At 42.9% G+C, this 20467-nt stretch overlaps 1 protein-coding gene across 3 annotated transcripts in view; it reads right to left on the bottom strand.

Annotated features, from left to right (window-relative positions):
* Positions 1-19483, bottom strand: part of dnm3a (dynamin 3a) — a 270426-nt gene extending 250943 nt beyond the window's left edge. For all 3 annotated transcript variants that reach the window (XM_078561578.1, XM_078561577.1, XM_078561576.1), the window contains exon 1: positions 19236-19483. In XM_078561578.1, the coding sequence (XP_078417704.1) occupies positions 19236-19396 (161 nt within the window). In that variant the 5' untranslated portion in view covers positions 19397-19483. The remainder of the gene's footprint in view (positions 1-19235) is intronic.
* Between the last annotated feature and the right edge of the window lie 984 nt (positions 19484-20467).

Consider the following 20467-nt stretch of genomic DNA (forward strand, 5'->3'; position numbering starts at 1 on the left):
ACCGCCCCCCAGCAAGGGGGCATGCCATAACAGATTTTGTGATTTAGTAATGAGTAATGAGCCAAATTTAATTAACAGCCTAATGGCATGAGAACATTTATCTCATAACAATCATATGATTCAATGCAGTGTTTGAAAGGGATAAATGCAAAACAGCTACTGGGATTCTAGATTCAGGTAAAGCTGACTTAAATGCAATAAGACAGAGACTGACAACAGCAAGCTGGGCAAATCTGTTATCAGGTAAAACGAAAAGATCAGTGGAAGGTGTTCAAGAAAGAATTTAATGTGCTAGTTTATGCCACAAAGGGGCAGGAGCCTAGTTTGCAAAAAGAAGACATTCATCGATAACTAAAGATGTAAGAGACAAAATGAAACTAAAAGAAAAAGCATTAAAAAATGCAAAAAAAATTGCACAGATCCTGGCAACTGGAAAAGATATAAAGAATAGCAAAGGGTGACAGAACACAGTAATAGCTACAAAAAAGAAGTGAGAGAGGAAATTGCAAGGGAGTTATATTAGGAAAGAGGGAGGTCAGGAGCAATGTGGGCCTCTTGAAAGCTGCTATTAACAAAACTGATATTAACAATGAGAATAAGGAAATGGCAGACAGTTGAAAAACCCTTAACATAGAAACATAGAAAATAGGAGCAGGAGTAGGTCATTCAGCCCTTTGAGCCTGCTCTGCCATTCAATATGATCATGGCTGATCCTCTATCTCAACATCGTACTCCCGCGCTCTTTCCATACCACTCGATGCCTTTAGAGTCCAGAAATCTATCTATTTCCTTCTTAAATATATTGTGACTTGGCCTGCACAGCCTTGTGTTGTAGAGAATTCCATAAGTTCACCACCCTCTGAGTGAAGAGGTTTCTCCTCATCTCAGTCCTAAACGGTCCAACCCGTATCCTGTGACCCTCTGCGAATGTCTCCGCCTCTTCAACAGTCCCATGGTACTTACCTGGATAGTTACCCAGAAAATGTTAGACAGATTAAAATCTAGTCTAATATCTGGGTAAGTACACAACTTAATCACCTCCCAACGACCCACCCATCATAACCCTGATCACCCAACGACACCCCCTGACCACCCGACTAACCCCCACCCCCTTACCTGACCACAGCTCCAACCAGACCCAACCATCCAGCCCGACCTGACTATCCCCTAGACCCAGCTACCAACTCAACCCAACTACCCAACTTACTCTCCTAATCACCTCATTAACCTACCCCCATCCGCTTACGCATCTCACCAACCTACCCACTTACCCTCCTCACCCACTTAGCCACCTACCCACTTCAACAACCTATCTCATCCACCTTACACTACACACACCAACCTACCCACCTCAACCCTTACCCATCTCACCCACCTCACCAACCAATCCACCTCACCCCTTACCCACTCACCCCCATATTTTCCTCACCCAATTGTCTAGCCCCTACCCACCTCACCCAATAACCCTTACCTACTTACCTCCTCACCCACTTACATCCCTTAACCACCTACCCATGTCACATACCTACCCTTTTACTCACTCATGAACATTCAAACCATACCTTTAAACTTACCATACAGCAGCTAGTACTGTAAAAAGGGGGCACTGTCCTGTCTTCCTTGACTCCACTTCAATGCAGTTCCGTGAGGGACGCTGCGCTGCGTGTTTCTGGGAAACCTGGGCTCAGATGGTCCTCAAAAGAAATGTGTAGTAGCATTGAATCAGGGGACTTTTCGATCGCAACGAAAATTCAACGATCATTGCCGTTGCTCGGAAGATCCGGGGCAATAATGTAAGCAAAGTAACAGTAATGAAGAAAATATTGGTATGAAAGAGTGACAAGCTTCGTGGACCAGATGGTTTCCATCCTAAGTTTTAACGGAAGAAGGTGAGACATTGCCGACGTCCAAACCATAATCTTCCAAAGTTCTCTTGATTCGGGAACCATTCATTTAGGCTGGGAAACTATGCATGTCACTCCATCATTTAAAAAGGCAAGAGGGGGATAAAGGAGGAATTTATTGACCAGTTGGCTTACCATCTATTGTCAGGAAATTTATAGAGTCTGTCATTAAGAATAGGATGAATGAATATCTTGAAAACTTTCAGCTGATCAGAGAGAGCATTGACTTGTAAAGGGTAGGTCATGCCTGTTGAATTTGATTGAATTTTTTGAAGAAATGACTGAGGTGATGGACAAGGGAATGTCTACAGATGGTATTTACAGAACTCCAGAACACATTTGATAAAATCCCTCAAGATACTGCTCGCTAAAGTTGAAGCTAAAGGAAATGAAGGCAAATTATTGACCTGGTTAGGAAATTGGCTGAGCAGCAGGAGACAGGGAGTAGGGATAATGGACAGGTACTCTAACTGGCAGAGTGGGTGACTGGTACTATCCCGTGAGGATCTGTGTTGGGGCCTCAACTATTCACCATAATTATTAACAATTTAGATGAAGGGATAGAAAGCCAATATTCAAGGTTGCCAATGAGATAAAGTTAGGTGGTATTGTAAGCAGTGTAGATTTTTTTTATTCTTTCATGGGATGAGGGGGGCCTGGCAAGGCCAGGATTTGTTCCCCATCTCTAATTGCTCTTGAAGTGGGGGCATAATCTATTAATATCACTTAGTAATTTTAAGTGAAAGAGCAAAATTGCAGCAAACGGATTTCAATGGAGGCAATTATGACATTGTTCCACATTTTATTGCAATATTTAAACTAGATTGATTTTGACCTATGAAGTACAGAACAGCTAGAATGCTGAAATGTTGAAAAGCTAGAAAGAGTGGAGGTATGAAGAGACTTGGGCCTAGGTATATTCATTAAAATGTCATGAATGGGTACAGAAAATTATCAAAATGGCTAATAGAATGCAATAGAGTACAAAGGGGGAAAAAGTCATGCTTTAGGTAATCAAAGCCCTGGTCAGACTACGCCTGGAGTACCGAGAGCGGTCTGGTCACCACACAACAGGAAGCATATACTGGCCTTGGCAGCTGGATTTAAGGGTTAAATTACGAGGCAAGATTACTAGGCTGTATTCCCTGGAATTTAGCAGATTAATGGGTGATTTGATCAAAGTTTTCAAGATATTAGTGGGAGCAGAAAGATTACAGAAAGAGAAACTATATCTGATGGTTAGGGAGTCCATTAGAGCTGAACCTTTCAGGAGTGAAATTAACAAACACTTCTACACACAAAGGGTGGTAGAGGTTTGGAACTCTTCCACAAACGGCAATTTATGATATATCAACTGTTAATTTTAAATCTGAGATAGATAGATTTTTGTTAACTAAAGGTACTAAGGGACATGAGGAAAAGTTAGATCACAACCTCACTGAATGGCAGTACAGGCTTGAAGAACAATTACTTCTGTTCCGTTTTCCTATGGTGCTGAGCTCTGAGGGCAAAGACCAGAGGCCATGTACATGCTGCTGCTAAGAAACAGTAGTAGCCAACACCTACCTGGGTCCAGATGTTACTATTCTATTGGGCTCTGGATAAAGGTTGTTGTTGATCAATGGGATAATTGGTTTAATGGCAGCTGACAGATTCTGAAAGCCCCCAATAGGCAGCAGCTTACTTCATGGCTGTTATGGTCAGGAAGCCAATATGCCAGATATCATCTGTTCTCACTAATACCAGAGTCTGTGCTTCCATACAGGTGAAGGCATCGACTGATCCTTAGCCACTTTTGAGGTGGGCATCTGTTGCAGATTGCAACCAAGCTACTACACACTTCATTAATGTCTGTAATTAAGAAAAAGCTTTCCAGTTGTTGCCACAAATGAGAGCTGTAGTTTCAAGAGTTACTCCTGTCAATTGCCACACATCCTTGGAGACTGACTTCAGGGCCATCATGTTCTTTTCAGACAAGTACCCATCCTTAGCTTGAGTTCTTGGTCCCACAATTATAAAGCCATAGACTGCCTTGCCCTCAGCCTCTTCTGGGAAGGTGGAGCATCCTCGCATACTGCACACTCCTCTGGTGCTCTTATGCTCACAGCCTCACTAACACTCTTTAAATTTACCAAGTGTCTGCCCCCTCTTGTATTCTATTTCTATTTAAATCTACCAGGTATAAAACACTGGTGAGGCCACAACTGGAGTACTGTGCGCAGTTCTGGTCACATTACAGGGAGGACTTAATAGCTCTGGAGAGAGTGCAGAGGAGGTTTACAAGAATGTTGCGAGGGTTAGAAAAGAGTAGCTACGAAGAGAGAGTGGATAGGTTGGGGTTATTTTCCTTAGAGCAAAGAAGGCTGAGAGGTGACTTGATTGAGGTGTATAAAATTATGAGGGGAATGGATAGAGTGGACAGGATAAAATTGTTTCCCTTGACAGAGAATTCTAGAACCAGGGGACATAGATTCAAGATAAGTGGCAGGAGGTGTAGGGGGGACATGAGGAAGACCTTTTTTACGCAGAGGGTAATGGGTGTCTGGAATTCGCTGCCCAAGTTGGTGGTAGAGGCAGAAACTTTAAACTCTTTTAAAAAGAACCTGGATCCGTACCTAAAGTGCTGTATAAGCTGCAGGGCTATGGACCGGGTGCAGGAAGGTGGGATTAGAAAGGGCGCCTGGGTGTCCTCGGGCTGGCATGGACAAGATGGGCCGAATGGCCTCCTTCTGTGCTGTAATTTTTCTATGGTTCTATGGTTTTCTATGGTGTGAGAGAGTTAGAAAGTAGGCGATGCATCATGGGTTGGAACAGTGGGACATAGGGCAGGGTTCTACAGAGAGCTGGCATGAACTCAAAGGGCTGAAAGGCCTCCTTTGGCGCAATAATGACTCTGACTCTGTGAACTCCTGTGCTGACTAATCCTCATCATGATCGTCATAGTCAACAAGGAACAAGGTTATGCCCTGCTGTTCCTCCTATGCATCGTCATGCACCTCCTCACACCTCACTTTGCTATGGTGGGTCTGCAGGGAAGAAAGGTACAAGCTAAGGATGCGTATGTCTTACACCCTTGGCATTAAGGATCAGGGAGATGACTTGCTGATTTTTAAAAAAAAACTTTTAATCATCTAGATTACTTGCACAGTTTAGTAATCCTCACTCAATTAAAAGGCTCCTTTAAGAAATGGTAAATTTAACTTCTGTAGTGTGCTGCTTTTGAAGAAGTGCATTTCTTTATATTTTAGAGTCTTTCTAGGATAATTTGAATTACACCACAGCTGCATATTATAGTATGTATCCTACACACGGCTTCATAACTGCTGTTAGTTTTACAATATACTTCTTAATCTTTTCTATGCACTGTTTATTTGTCCCATCTGTACAAGTATTACCTTGAACAGAATCAAAGCTTGTGCTAAACAAAGGTTTAACATGGCAAATGAACTCTGTCCGTCAAAAATAAGGGCACACATCAGTCTGTTCTTCCCCTTCTTCGTTCTCCCCTTTTTACGGTACTTTCTGTTAGATAACTGTTGTCTGTGATGTGATGTTTGACTCCAGGGTTTGTGCAACTCTACCTGACTGCACACCTGACAACAGTCCTGGAAAAGAAGGAACTTCCACTGACTGAACACTGACAAGGCCAAAATACTCTGTTCAAATCTTGCCAGAAAAAGCTCACTCTGATTCCATACTTCTACCCAACTATTCGCTCAACTTAAACCTGATCATGTTTCTGTCCTGCTCAACAATGAGCTGAGCTAAAACCCCACAACCAGTCGCTCCAATTGCCTACATCCACCTTCACAACGTTATTCACCTGTCTCTGCCTCCCCCTCATCACCTTAACTGCCTCAAGACTTATTTCTCGAACTTGCTGCTCACCAGCTTCCTGAATTCCTCCTCCACTCTCAATATACATTATTACAATAATTTTCCCTTCATTTCCCTCTCTGATTATCTTCTGCTGCTATTTCTGTCTATCCTCGGAAAACTTCATGACTGGCAAACTGTATGGTTCTGCACATTTTGAATGCAGATATTCTCTCCAATATTCTGCAACTATAATCAAATATCACATCACAGGCAACAGTCATCTAACAGAAATTACCATAAAAAGCATCCAAAGCAGGGTGAATGAAATTCGTTGAGATGAATGGTCTCAATTAATGCCGACAGTTACATCTTTGTCTTGTACTCTAACAACATATTGAGACTGCATTGTTAATGTAGACTTTGATTACCGCACAACACTATTATTTATATTTTCTTTGATGTATTCCATTTAAAAATATATCCGTCTTTTTCAAAAATCTTTTGATCTAATATAAGAGAACTTCCATAGAATTACTCTAGCTTAATTACACACTTAGGCTACAGTAAAAGCTACCATTACCACACTACACTCTTCTTTTTAAAAAAAAGCATTCACAATTTATTTAGGCCTAAATTTAATATTACTCTTGTTGAATATTTATTTGTTCACTTGCAGTCTAGAAAGACACAGCATTGCTTCAATTAATTTAGGTATCAAATTTCAGATGCATCCATATTGGTCTGAATTCCAGAACATGATTATAAAGTCATTTTCCTTTTGCACTATACTCATAATTTTAAAACTGTTGACACTCTTAGACAATGGTGAGGAAGCTTACATAAAGATTTATATTCCACTTCCCCTTTTAACAAGGGGTAACCCTTTAAATTTCTCCAACATTATAGTGCTCTCAATTGAAACTAAACTATCATTCTGAACATTAGTTCCTTGAAACGTGGGTCATCTCATAACCATGATGTTAATTTCCACATATATTTCAACACACAACTTAACTCTCCCAGCACCGTCCTCAACTCCACGGTTTGTGTAATTCTACCTGAACGCACACCTGAGAGTCCTGGAGGAGAAGGAACTTCCTCTGACTAAACACTGACAAAGCCAAAACATTCTGTTCAAATCTCCCCAGAAACTGCTCACTGATTCCATACTTCTGCCTGCCTATTCACTCAACCTAAACCTGACCATGTTTCTGTCCTGCTCAACCCTGAGCTAAGCTAAAACCCCACAACCAGTCGATCCAACTGCCTACATCCACCTTCACAACATTGCTCACTTCTGTTGCTGACTCCCCCTCATCACCTTCACTGTCTCAAGACTTATTTCTCGAACTTGCTGCCCACCAACTTCCAAATTCCTTCTTGAATAAACAGCAACTCATCCAGAATTCTGACACTTGCATCCTGTCCCATATTACTTATTAGGCTTACCTATTACTGCTATCCTCCATCCATTCCTCACGCTTGAATGCATCAATTTCAAAATCTTTGGCTTTGAACACCACAATATCTTCATTTCATCATACTTCTGCACTTCTTCCAGTCTTTTATTCCAGCATGCATTCTAGAATGATTTCATGTGCATCCCCGCTTTCAATGGTAGAACAGACTTCAGTCATCACACTCTGCACTTTGGAATTCTGTCTTAAAGCTTTCCCTCTTGCTCAACGATTTTCACCGTCAAAAGCCTCCTGAAAACCTACCTTCCTTCAATCATGTTAGGAAACTCTAGTTCATAATTCATGTGCTTTAGAGTATAACTTTTAGTTTTAGGAATTAAAGTGTTAAATGTAAGATAAATGGAAAACTAGCCTGTGTTCATTTTACAAGGTCACAGTTGGAAGCAAATGGATAGTTGGGTCAATGGATGACCCATTTCTAGACCTCTTAGTAAAGCTAGGATATCTATTGTTATCTCCATAAAAGATGCTAAAAGCTCGAAATTCTGGAAAAGAGGGTCAGAAGACTCCAATAGAGATAGACATTCTTCATATGGGTTGCTAGAATCAAATTTGTGTTGACAGTAAAATTAGTTTGCATTTCTAATTGAATATTCCAAAGTATGCCATGTTGTCATCGAGATAGGCTGTGGAGGTTAGAAGGCTCCTTTGTTTAATTTATCTGGGCTTTTCTTACAGAAGGCAGTTGCAGATTTGGTCTTGTGTAGGCTGCATCTCACTGAGTTGGGAGAGCCAAAAGAAATAAATGTTAGTCCAGTCTGCAGTTAAAGCAGAGGAAATAATAACTTTATCGTTCACCATGCAGAATACAGGGATTCAAGCTCAGTTTGGATTTCACAAGGGGAAAAGCAGGTGGAAGATTTGCTTAGCTTGCAATTGGGGGAAGAAATCTACAGTGATCCTCACAGAGCCTTGTGGCAGAAAGCAGTCAGCAGAATCAGTTTGGATGGCGGTGAGAGGCCGTTGTATATCTGCTCACAGCCAGGGCAAGGGGCTGAGGAGTCTACAGTCATGAGGTCTTTTGAAGGGTCGTTTAGCCAAAAGCTAATGGAAGGATCCCCATAAATCTTGTACCTTGGAGAAAGCTGGAATACTGAGAAGAATTAAAGTGAATTCCAGAGGGGTGTGGCACACCTTTGGGTTGGTCCCAAAAGAATTGAATGAACCTTCAAGATTCTTGTAATGTATAAGGGAGCTCTTGAGCGGGGGATGGAGAAGTAAAAAGTAAAACTGAGTTCATAGGATAAGTAGTTATATAGTGTTAGCTTTGCTTAATTCTTTTTTCGTACAGTCCAGTTTTTTGTATAAAGAACATGACATCTTGTGGCATAGTTCTGTCAGTTATTCACAGGATGTTTGAATTTCTTTTTAAACATTAATGGCTTCTAACAAGATTGTAACGGCCTCCTCTGAGGTTTCCAAAATTTCCAATGCTTCTCAGTTCCCACCCCAACCACCCCCACCCCACCCCCACCCGCCCCACCCCCACTATAAAGTATCATGGGGCATTTTGCTATATTATACAGGTTATATAAATTAAAATTGATGTCCACCTAATGAAAGTTGAAAATAAAGGACCTGTCTTTATATGGTGCTATCCCCAAAAGGTAAGCTATACACTTCATGTATGGAAAAGAAATAACTTTTTCTACTTATCCAATCTGCTCCATTTCAACCCCTGAATCTCAAAGGAGGTAACCAAGCACACATAAACCTCTAAAATTAAAAAAAAATCTATCAAATTTCTCCAGGACTCTTAAAAGCAAGTGAAAAGTGCTTTAGAATATTCCAACCTTAGAAGCCACTTTTTAAAACTTTGACCAGTTGCCCACCAGTTATGTAATTATATGTAATCGTACATATCAATTACTCTGAAGACATCCATTACTTCAGAAAAAAATATTTCTTCTGAACTCTGGTCTCTTTTGAGGTTTGCTCCTGTACTCCCACATATCAGATTATGATTACAACTCAAGTTTAAAAAGTTTGTTTATATTTACATTCTCATATTAAAAGCTTGTGATCTCAGCCTTGATATCAGGAGCTTCTACTTAGTAAAGGTTACAATTCCTTCCATGGGGGAAAAGCTCAGCTCATGAGAGTTTCTCCAAGCCATTCCTGCATTGCCCAATTACATTTTCTGGAGTAATTTTGCAAACAATTACAAGCAGGTTACCTGCAGGTTCACAAACAATGTAATGTAAGTCAAGGAAATGAAAAAAAACAGGGTGCACAAGAAAAAGGAACTGTTCCATAAAGGGAGCAAGTCAGATCTGATTTTTTTTACCCTGTCATGACAAACTATTACAAGCCTTCTTTATTTTTGCCAATTAATATTCTTTTAGTCAGAACAGCTCAACCTGACGTAGACTCTTTGAGTAACCGATTTTCAGTCCCCATAAATCCATGATTGTATAATTCCAAGTCTAACATATTTTCACTGTTACATTGAACACTCATCCTCCATGAATGAAACAGTCACTTCAATGGTATTCACATAAAGCACAACAATATACAGCTTCAATAAAGCCTCAGTCCAAAGTTATAAACACCTGCTGCCTATCTCAGTCCCTCTATTGATTAAACCTTTACAAATGCATTTATCACTTTCAGTCTTCCATCCTCAACCTTCCATAAATTCCAATGGCCTGAATCTTCTCGTCGGTGTGCGGAGGTGGGCCCTGCTCACCAACGCGTTAAATGATGCACGGTGACGTCGGGCGTGTGTCCCAACATCACCACGCGTCATTCCGATCTTCAGTTTGGCCGGCACGCACCAGAGTCAGCTGTGTGCCCGCCGAACTGTCAAAGGCCTATTAAGGCCATTTAAATACCAATTGAACTTTTTAACAGGGCTGCCCATCCAACCTTAAGGTTAGCGGGCAGGCGAAGAACCCAGGCAGCCTTTGCATCTTTCATGGAACCTCATACATGGACGGGATGAGGTTTCATGAAGGTTTTATAACGTTAATAAAAATTTTTAATAAAATTCATAGACATGTCCCAGCTCATGTGACACTGTCACATGAGGGGACATGTCTGAATAATTTTAAAAAATCTTTTCAGTTTTTCACAAAGAAATTAAACTCCCTGAGGCAGCTCCGTGCCTCAGGGAGATTCCTGTGGTCTTTCGTGCGCATGCGCGTGAAAGAGCGCAGGCCCCGATGCTCCCTCCTCCCGCGCAGGTAACGCTGAGTGCTTCCGGGAACGTGTCACGCTGGGCTGGCCTTAATTGGCCCACCCACTTAAAATGGCGGCGCGCAGCCAATCACAGGCGACAATCGGCTGCGCACCCACCCACACCCGCTCCTGCCCAGCCCGCACGATGGGGAGAAAATTCTCCCCAATGTGTCCAAACCTCTGCTGCATGTATCCTGTTCTGCAATGCACTCATGTTTGTTCATCAGCTCCATCCTCACTAATCTACATAATACTGCAGTCATAATGTAATAAATTAAAAATCCTTGTCCTTATCTTTAAATCTTTTCTTGGCCTTGCCTGACTTAATATCTGCATACATGCCAAACATTGCAAATCTTTGATTCTGGCCTTCTAAATACCCCCTCCTCCCTTCAACCAGCGACAAAACCTTTAGTAGCTTTATCCTGCTCTTTAAAACCCCCTCTCTAACCCTTTCTTCCGTCAGAATCCTTCTCTTTGTCCAAGCTTTTGCTCATTGCTACTGTTCTGGCAGTATTCATCTTCCTTAAACTTATTAGTGAAGCTTTGGGTCATTCATTACATTAAGGGAACAAGTGGTTCTTATTGTCAGCATCATTTGATTGGAAACTGATCCAAGAGCTGAAACAGAAACTCCTGCTCCTGTATCTTACTGTTCAATACCTTGACTATACTGCTTGCTTCTGTAACTGATTCCTTCTACACCTGAATTTGTTTGATAATTTAGCCTGTTATGTACTGACCTGCATGAGTGATATTATCTATCTCCTGAAGTGATGTGGGACATGCTTACCATAGGAAGGACAAACTTGTCTTAGACGAGGTGCAACAAATGTTCACTAGATTGATTCCTGTGATGAAAGGGGTATCTTACGAGGAGAGATTGAGTAGAATGGGCCTATATTCTATGCAGTTTAGAATAATGAGAGGTGATCGCATTGAAACGCATAAGGTTCTGAGAGGGTTTGACTGGGTAGGTGCTGAAATTTTGCTTCTCAAGGTTGGACAGTCTAGTACTGGGGCTCATTATCCGAAGCCAATGGGAGATGAGAAATTTCTCCACTCAGGATAAGGAATCTTTGAAATTCTCTACTCCAGAGTGCTGTGGATTGATAAACGTATTCAAGGTGGAAATTGTTAGATTTATTTGGGCACTAAGAAATATGGCAGAAAAGTAGAGTTGTAGCCATAACCTTATGGAAAGGCAGAGCAGACTCAATGTGCCGTATGGCCTCCTCCTGCTCTGATTTATGTTCTTTCTGAAAGAGAAATGTTTGCTCTGCAGCATGTTATACATATGGTCAAGTTACAAATTGTAGGGAATGTGGGCTTATTGATAGAAAAGGCTTCTTCGGAGATAGGAGGAGTAAGCCATTCAGCCCATCAAGCCTGCTAACCCATTCAATACGATCATGGCTGATCATCCACTTCAATGCCTTTTTCCCACTCTATCCCTATATCCCTTTATGTCATTGGTATTTAGAAATCTAAATCTAAATCTAGTCAATCTCTACTTTAAACTTACTCAATGACTGAGCTTCCACTGTCCTCTGGCATAGAGAGTTCCAAAGATTCACAACCCTCTGAGTAAAAATATTTCTCCTCATCTCAGTTCTAAGTGGCTTCCTCTTATTTTGAAATAGTGTCCCCTGGTTCTAGACTCCGCAAACAGGGGGAAACATCTTACCTGCATTTACTGTCTATCCCTTTGAGTATTTTGTAGGTTTCAATGAGATCACCTCTCATTCTTCAAAACTCTAGAGAATACAGGCTCAGTTTCCCCAATCTCTCTTCATAGGATAGCCCCGCCATCCCAGGAACAAGTCTGGTGAACCTTTGCTGCACTCCCTCTATGGCAATTATATCTTTCCTAAGGTAAGGAGACCATTACTTCAGGTGCGGTCTAACCAAGGTTCTACACAATTGAAGCAAGACTTTGCTACTCCTGCACTCAGATCCTCTTGCAAAAAAGGCTAACACACCATTAGCCCACCTGATTGCCTGCTGCACTCACATCTTAGCTTTCAGTGACTTATGGACGAGGACACCCAGGTCCCTTTGTACATCCAATTTTCTAATCTCTTACCATTTAAGAAATATCCTGCACAACTATTCCTCCTACCAAAGTGGATAACCTCACATTTTTCCACGTTATATTCCATCTGCCATATTCTTGCCCACGTCACTAAGTCCCCTTTAGGCCACTTTGCATCTTCCTCACAATACACATTCCCACCTAGCTTTGTGTTATCCGTGAACTTGGAAATATTGGGCTGTAACTTCCAACTAGTGGAAGGAGTTAGAAGAAATAAATACCTGCTTACCTGGTCTTGAAAATGAATCCATTCACCAGAGCTGCTTGCGCCTGCACCGAAAGACTCCTCACAGACCCAGCAAAGTGTACCTCCAGCATATTCAAGGAGGCCACGCTCCCTTTTTTTTTTACAGCACTTGCTGCCGTAAAGCAGGTAAGTTTAAAGGGCCAGGGACAGTGACAGGCTAATGAGAAGGTATGCGTCTAAGGTAAGTAGATAGTTTTGGGGGAGGTGGGGGTATCCGGGGGTGGACTAGGGGGATGGGCTGCAGGTCCGGTGTGGTGGGGGGGTTGGGTGGGGGGTTGGTACGAAGTCCAGGCAGCCGGAGAGGGGCAAGGGCAGATGTTGGTGGAGGTCCAGGGGGCAAGAGGCAGAGGTTCGTCAGAGGGGTCGGGCAGTCGTGGGGTGGGGGGGGTCCCAGGTGAGCAGGTGGGGGTTGTTGTCAAGGGTAGAGGTCAGCCGGAGGTCCAGGAGGGCTGTGGATGTGTCAGAGGTCAGAGGGGTGGGGTGAGTCCTTTGGGTTCAGTCTGGGTCTTTACAATAGTTACCCAGGAGTTAGAAGAGGTTATAATTCTTCTAACTTTTTCCAGGTAACTACTGGTATAACCCTAGCGGAACTATCTGAAGTTTGCAATTTATCTTCATTTTCAGATGGTTCCCAACGCAGTGCAATTGTCCAGAGGAAGTGTGTGCTTACACTCTGTGTAAACCCTTACCTGGGAACTTCTCAGGGGGATTCCCCAGCGCATCTGCATCGGCTGCGCACCGCCATTTTACATGGGCGGGCCAGTTAATGCCCGCCGAGCATGACGCACAGCCAGTAGTGCTCAGCGCTTCCTATGCAGGGGGGGGGAGAGGTAAGGAGGGAGAGTCGGGACTCGCACACAAAAGAGTGCAGCAATCTCCCTGAGGCAGCTCTGTGCCTCAGGGAGATTAAGTTGATATTAAAATAATTAAATAAAGCATTTAAAAAGTTATCTAAACATGTCCCCTCATGCGCCCATGGATGATGTTTCCTGAAAAACACAAGGCTTGGACTCTTCACCTGCCGCCAACCTTAAGGTTGGACAGGCAGCGTCATTAATGAGCTTGATTTCTTTTTTAATGGCCTTAATAGGCTGTTGACAGTTTGGCCAGCACGTGCCCGCCGAATGAAAGATCTAAATGACGCCTGATGACGTCTGGACGCACGACATCATCTCAAATCATTTTGTGCGTCAGCGTGTTGGGCCCGCCCACGGCAAAATTCTGGGCCATATGTTTTAATTTTGCTAACCATCCTCCTGTATCTTTATCAAAAAGCCTTCTGAAAATCCAAGCACATTACGTCCACCTACTCCTCTTTATCAATTCTGTTAGTAACATCCTCAAAAATCTCCAACAGGTTCGTCAAACATGATTTTTTATTCATAAATCATTTTGACTATGCCCAATCAAATCATTATTATTCAAATGTCCATTTATCGGATCCTTCATAATGGATTCTAGCATTTTCCCTGCTACTGATGTACGATTAACAGGTCTGTAGTTCCCTGTTCTCTCTCAAATAGTGGGGTGACATTTGCTACCTCCCAATCTGCAGGAACCGCTCCAGAATCTATAGAATTTTGGAAGATGATCATCAATGCATCCACTATCTCTTTCAACACTCTGGGATGTAGAATATCAGGACCCGGGAACTTATCAGCCTTCAGTCCCATTAATTTCTCTAATACAACCCTCTTACTAATTGCATTGAGAGCAACCACTGGGAGCAAGCCCAAATATTTTCTGCAGAGGTCAAAGGTTGCACAATAAAACATTAATCTTATTATGTGGCATGATATCAACTAATGACATTGTGTCCAAAATTAATCCAAACTAAGAGTGGTAAGAAAATGCTAGTGGCAATGATTGATACATTGGCAGAGTCTAGGACACACCCTGTTACCACATCTCTCAAACTCACCAGTAGATTTTATCATATGCTGCACTAAATCCTGAAGAGGGTTAATGACAGCAAACACAGACAGTGCAACATCAAAACCCTGCAAATTCCAGGCCATCACAATTAAATAATTGAGCATAAGGGCAAAGAGGATGATGTCTGGTCAGATGGATCTGTAACCGTGTAAGGGACACTATGACGCTGCACAGTAGCATGTGCAAGATCATGTATAAATGTTCGACGCTGCAAGATGTCTTTATAAAAAGCAAACGTTCCAGAGGATTAAGGCTCTATGGAGCTGTTTAAATAATTTCACATGGAATTCAGGGCGACCTATAATGTTTGAAAAACAGAGGACTCAAGACAACATTAAATTGGAGCTAGACCATTCAGGAGCGATATCAGGAAGCAGTTTTTGCCACACAAAAGGTAACAGAAATCTAGAATTATCTCTGCCAAAAGGCTGTGGATGGTAAGACAATTGGGGCTTTCAAGACAGAGAAATATAGATTGTTAGGGATATACAGCAACTGCAGGAACGTGGAATTGAGATGCAGACAAGGCATGATATAACTGAATGGTGGAACAGGTCTGAGGGGTTGAATGGCCTATTATTGTTCCTAACCAACATAGCCTTGCATCTGTCTGGCCAATGATATTAATAAATGCACCAATAAGAAGTTTGTGCCTATCCATGGTGCTAGCAAGCAAACATCAGACTGCATAAAGGAGCATAAATCAAACTAGTGTTTCTTTTAATTGCCCTGGTAGGTTAAAAGAATTGTTCTAACTTTCAAGTGTATGGATTTGTATATGAAATGTGCCCATACAGATTTTACTTCCAACTATTTAAATATATTGCTCCTGCAATATCTGATTAACAGATGGGGACTGTTTACCATAACAATAAACTGAACTGTACCCAACTTGCTCAACTTCACTCATTTTTGCCAAAGCCGAAATGAAAAACATATTCAGCTTCAGTCAACATCTTTGATTGTCTTCAGATCCAGACATCTGAAAACTGCAGGCGTTCTTAACTTGGCTCTTCATTGTGCATAAATAATGGATGACTACTTTTAAAAAGTGCATTCTATCAGCATGCTATAGCCACAAGTGTGGCATTACAGCTGTGGTTAGCAAATAAAATGTAAAGGTAAAATGGTTCCCAAGTACATTTTGTTGGAATAGGAAACTGGCAGTGAAAAGCACTGCTGAATTTTTGAAAACAATTATGCTGGTTCACAGCTTTGATATAAGAAGGGTAGCATTTTAGGCACAATGTAAAAATCTTGTAACTGATCAAAATCAAAAATAGACAATGATTGAGCATATCTGAGTTCCAAAATACTTTACCAGTAAGTCACAAGGCACTATTTTACAATCGCATGGAGGACAGTTCCCAATCTCTGCTACGATGGTGTGGGAAAGTGCTAAGTGGAGCCCATAAACAAGACCACTATTAATTCATACTCTGTCAGCCACGGAGTGCACATAAAAAGTAAAACACATTCTCTAAATTGCTTTTATTTATCTGCCTGCAATGTAATTCCTTTTGTGTGTGAAATGACATCAGCAAATCCTATGCAATGTGGCAAAATTCATTGGCACTTTGCAGACATCATGAGCTCAGTTATTAAACTTTAACAATAATCCTCCGACAGCAGAAAGCTGGGCACTAAATGTGCAAATAAGCATCAGGTATTTTATATGCTAATGTAGGCTAGAGAACTGTATTTCTGTTGCTAATTCCCTGCACAACTAATGTGTTCCAAGCAAAATAATTACAAAATATAATGCTAACCTGTCAGTTTTGAGGTATCTTATGCACAATATCACTGAAATAATTCCAAACCTGTTTCACTTTGCACAACAATGGCATTCCACCAACTGCAACCGACACAATTAGAAATGCGGCTTCAGGAGCAATAATTTCATACTCAACAATTTAATCCTCTTCCAACTAGCACTTTGATATCTCGCTGCTGCATCACCAGTTTCTGGAAAGGTCAGAGCACAGAATGGAACAGATCTACAGGATTACCTTAAGCTTGGGCTTCACCTATGTTTTTATTCTTCTAATGAGAATTTGCAGTGCAAATAGCTACAAGGATGAGAATGAAAACTAAAAACATTTTTGCACCTTTTGGCAGGAAGCACGCACAAGAAAGTCTAAAACAGTTAAATTTTGAATCATAACATTTGATGTAGCGCTCATAAATCATGGTCATTTGATCCATCCTGCTGGCTCTACAAGAGCTAACCAACCATGCAGTCCTCTTCCCTTTCCCTGAAACTTACCTTTTCTTCTCCAAATACTTTTCAATTTCCCTTTCAAAATGTATAGCAGATTCTGCTTCCACCACTCTTTCTGGTTAGGCATTCCATAACAACTCTCTGCATTAAAAAAAATCCTAACCTCCCCCTTCGTTTTTTTGATAATCTCATACCATCTCATTGCTACGTCACTGACTAGTGGAAATAGTCTCTCTCTATTTACCTTAAGAAAACCCTATATGATTGTGAACTTAGCCAGGCCATAAGACGTAGGAGCAGAAGTAGGCCATTTGGACCATCAAGTCTGCTCCACCATTCAATGAGATTATGGCTGATATTATAATCCTCAACTCCGCTTTCCTGCCTTTTCCCCATAACCCTTGATTCCCTTACTGGTTAAAAACCTGTCAATTTCAGTCTTGAATATACTTAAGGACTCAGCCTCTACAGCCCTCTGTGGTAAACAACTCCACAGATTGACTACCCTCTGAGAGAAGAAATTCCTCCTCATTTCTGTCTTAAATGGGCACCCCCTTTGAGATTATGCCCTCTGGTCCTAGACTCTCCACAAGGGGAAACAACCTCTCAGCATCTACCCTGTCAAGTCACCTAAGAATCTTATATGTTTCAATAAGGTCTCTTCTCATTCTTCTAAACTCCAATGAGTACAGGCCCAACCTACTCAACATCTTCTCATAAAAAAATCACTTCATACTCAGGATCAACCTGGTGAACTTTCTCTGGACTGCCTCTAATGCCAGTATATCTTTCCTTAGATAAGAGGACCAAAATTGTTCACAGTATTCTAGGTGTGGTCTAACTTGTGCCTTGTATAGTTTTAGCAAGACTTCCTTATTTTTATACTCCATTCCCTTTGAAATAAAGGCCAACATTCCATTTGCCTTCCCTATTACTTGTTGAACTTGTATGTTAGCTTTTTGGGATTCATGCACTAGGACTTCCAAATGCCTCTGTGCTGTAGCCTTCTTCAGTATTTCTCCATTTAAATAATATTCAGCTCCTCTATTCTTCCTGCCAAAATGCATAACCTCACATTTTCCCACATTATATTCCATCCGCCAAGTTTTTACCCACTCACTTAACCTGTCTATATCCCTCTGTAGACTCTTTGTGTCATCCTCACCACTGGCCCTCTCATCTATTTTTGTGTCACCCGCAAACTTGGCGATAGTACATTCACTTCCCTCATCTAAGTCATTAAGATATATTGTAAATAATTGAGGGCCCCAGCACTGATCTCTGTGGCATTCCACTAGTTACAGGTTGCCATCCCAAAAATGCCCCCATTATCCCAACTCTCTGTCTCCTATTAGTTAGCCAATCCTCTATCCATGCTAATATACTACTCCCAACACCATGGGCTCTTATCTAATTAAGTAGCCTTATGTGCGGTAACTTATTGAACGCCTTTTGGAAATATTACGTCTACTGGTTCCCCTTTATCTATCCTGCTTGTTACCTCCTCAAAGGATTCTAATAAATTTGTTAGGCATGATTTCCCCTTCATGAAGCCATGCTGACTTTGCTTGATTAGATTATATATTTCCAAATGCTCTGCTTTTACATCATTTATAATAGCCTTCGACATTTTCCCAGGAGGTCTCAAACTTCTCTGCTCGAATGAAAAGAATCACTCTCCTCAGAACTAAAATCCCACTTGGCTGGTATTACCCTGGAGAATCTCTTTAGCACTCTCAGTAAAGCCCAAACTCCAGGGATAACAATCTTAGCGATATCATTTACTGTTCCTCCCTGTAGCTCCATAGCAGTTTATGCTGAAAGGTTAACATACACAATCTGCTTTACTAAACTGGCTCATTATCAGGCCAATTTTGAGATCAGCATAACCAGACAAATTGCAAGCTTTGTTTTTTGAACAGTTACACACTGACCAAGGACAACAATTTACAAATTAAACATTCGAAATAGCACCACAGTCAACATGGGTTATAGTTGGAATGGAAGAAACATCAACCTTCAATTAGAAAAGTTTCAACGGCAACAAGACATGTCTAGAGGGCTGGCAGCTGCTCACAACACAAATTGGAGGGTTAATACATCTCGAGAAAATAAACAGGGCACAAACATACAGAGTCAATTTGAAGTCAGTTAAAGGTACTGGACAATCCATTTTTCCCCCAAATGCACTTCTCTAGCATCTTTCAGGACGTCCCAAAGTGACGTTCAGCCAAATAAGTGTTACTAAAAAGTGTAGTCAGGTGTGAAACTGAGGGCCAGACAAAATGCGCACAGCAAGATCCCAATGTCGGTAATGGATGCTCACCATCAGCCCCTAGCCCTCTGCCACTTTTACCTGCCCACGAAGTTCTCCAGGACAGAGCTCTTGCCGGCGCTCTGGCCGCCCACCACTGCGATCTGCGGCAGGTCCAGGTTGCAGCTCTGGCCGATGGCGGAGAAGGCGTCCTGAAGGCGGTTAACCAGCGGGATCAGATCCTCCATCCCGCGGTTACCCATGGCGACCGGGATCCGCTCAACCCGACACTTAGAGCCGGAGCGAGAGAGCAGGCGGTGCCTGTCCACCGGGCCCGCCTCCTCCCACACCCTCCCTTACCCGCCTCCTCCCACACTATCCCCCTCCCACACTCTCCCTCCCCCTCCCACACTATCCCCCTCCCACACTCTCCCTCTCCCTCCCCCACTATCCCCCTCCCACACTCTCCCTCCCCCTCCCACACTCTCCCCCTCCCACACTCTCCCTCTCCCTCCCCCTCCCACACTCTCCCCCTCCCACACTCTCCCCCTCCCACACTCTCCCTCTCCCTCCCCCTCCCACACTCTCCCCCTCCCACACTATCCCCCTCCCACACTCTCCCTCTCCCTCCCCCTCCCACACTCTCTCCCCCTCCCTCCCCCTCCCACACTCTCTCCCCCTCCCTCCCCCTCCCACACTCTCTCCCCCTCCCTCCCCCTCCCACACTCTCTCCCCCTCCCACACTCTCTCCCCCTCCCACACTCTCTCCCTCTCCCCTCTCCCTCCCACACTCTCTCCCCCTCCCACACTCTCTCCCTCTCCCTCTTTCCTCTCCCTCCCACACTCTCTCCCCCTCCCACACTCTCTCCCCCTCCCACACTCTCTCCCTCTCCCTCTTTCCTCTCCCTCCCACACTCTCTCCCCCTCCCACACTCTCCCTCCCCCTCCCACACTCTCTCCCTCTCCCTCTTTCCTCTCCCTCCCACACTCTTTCTCCCTCCCACACTCTCTCCCCCTCCCACACTCTCTCCTTTCCCTCCCACACTCTCCCTCTCCCCCTCCCACACTCTCCCTCTCTCCTTTCCCTCCCACACTCTCCCTCTCCCTCCCACACTCTCCCTCTCTCCTTTCCCTCCCACACTCTCCCTCTCCCTCCCACACTCTCCCTCTCCCTCCCACACTCTCCCTCTCCCTCCCACACTCTCCCTCTCCCTCCCACACTCTCCCTCCCACACACTCCCCCTCCCACACTCTCTCCTCCTTCCCACACTATCCCTCTCCCTCTTTGCTTTTTCTCCCACGCCCTCCCTCTCTCCCCTTCTCTTTCTCACACT

Source organism: Cetorhinus maximus, chromosome 17, assembly GCF_964194155.1.
Source record: "Cetorhinus maximus chromosome 17, sCetMax3.hap1.1, whole genome shotgun sequence".
Lineage (NCBI taxonomy): Eukaryota > Metazoa > Chordata > Chondrichthyes > Lamniformes > Cetorhinidae > Cetorhinus > Cetorhinus maximus.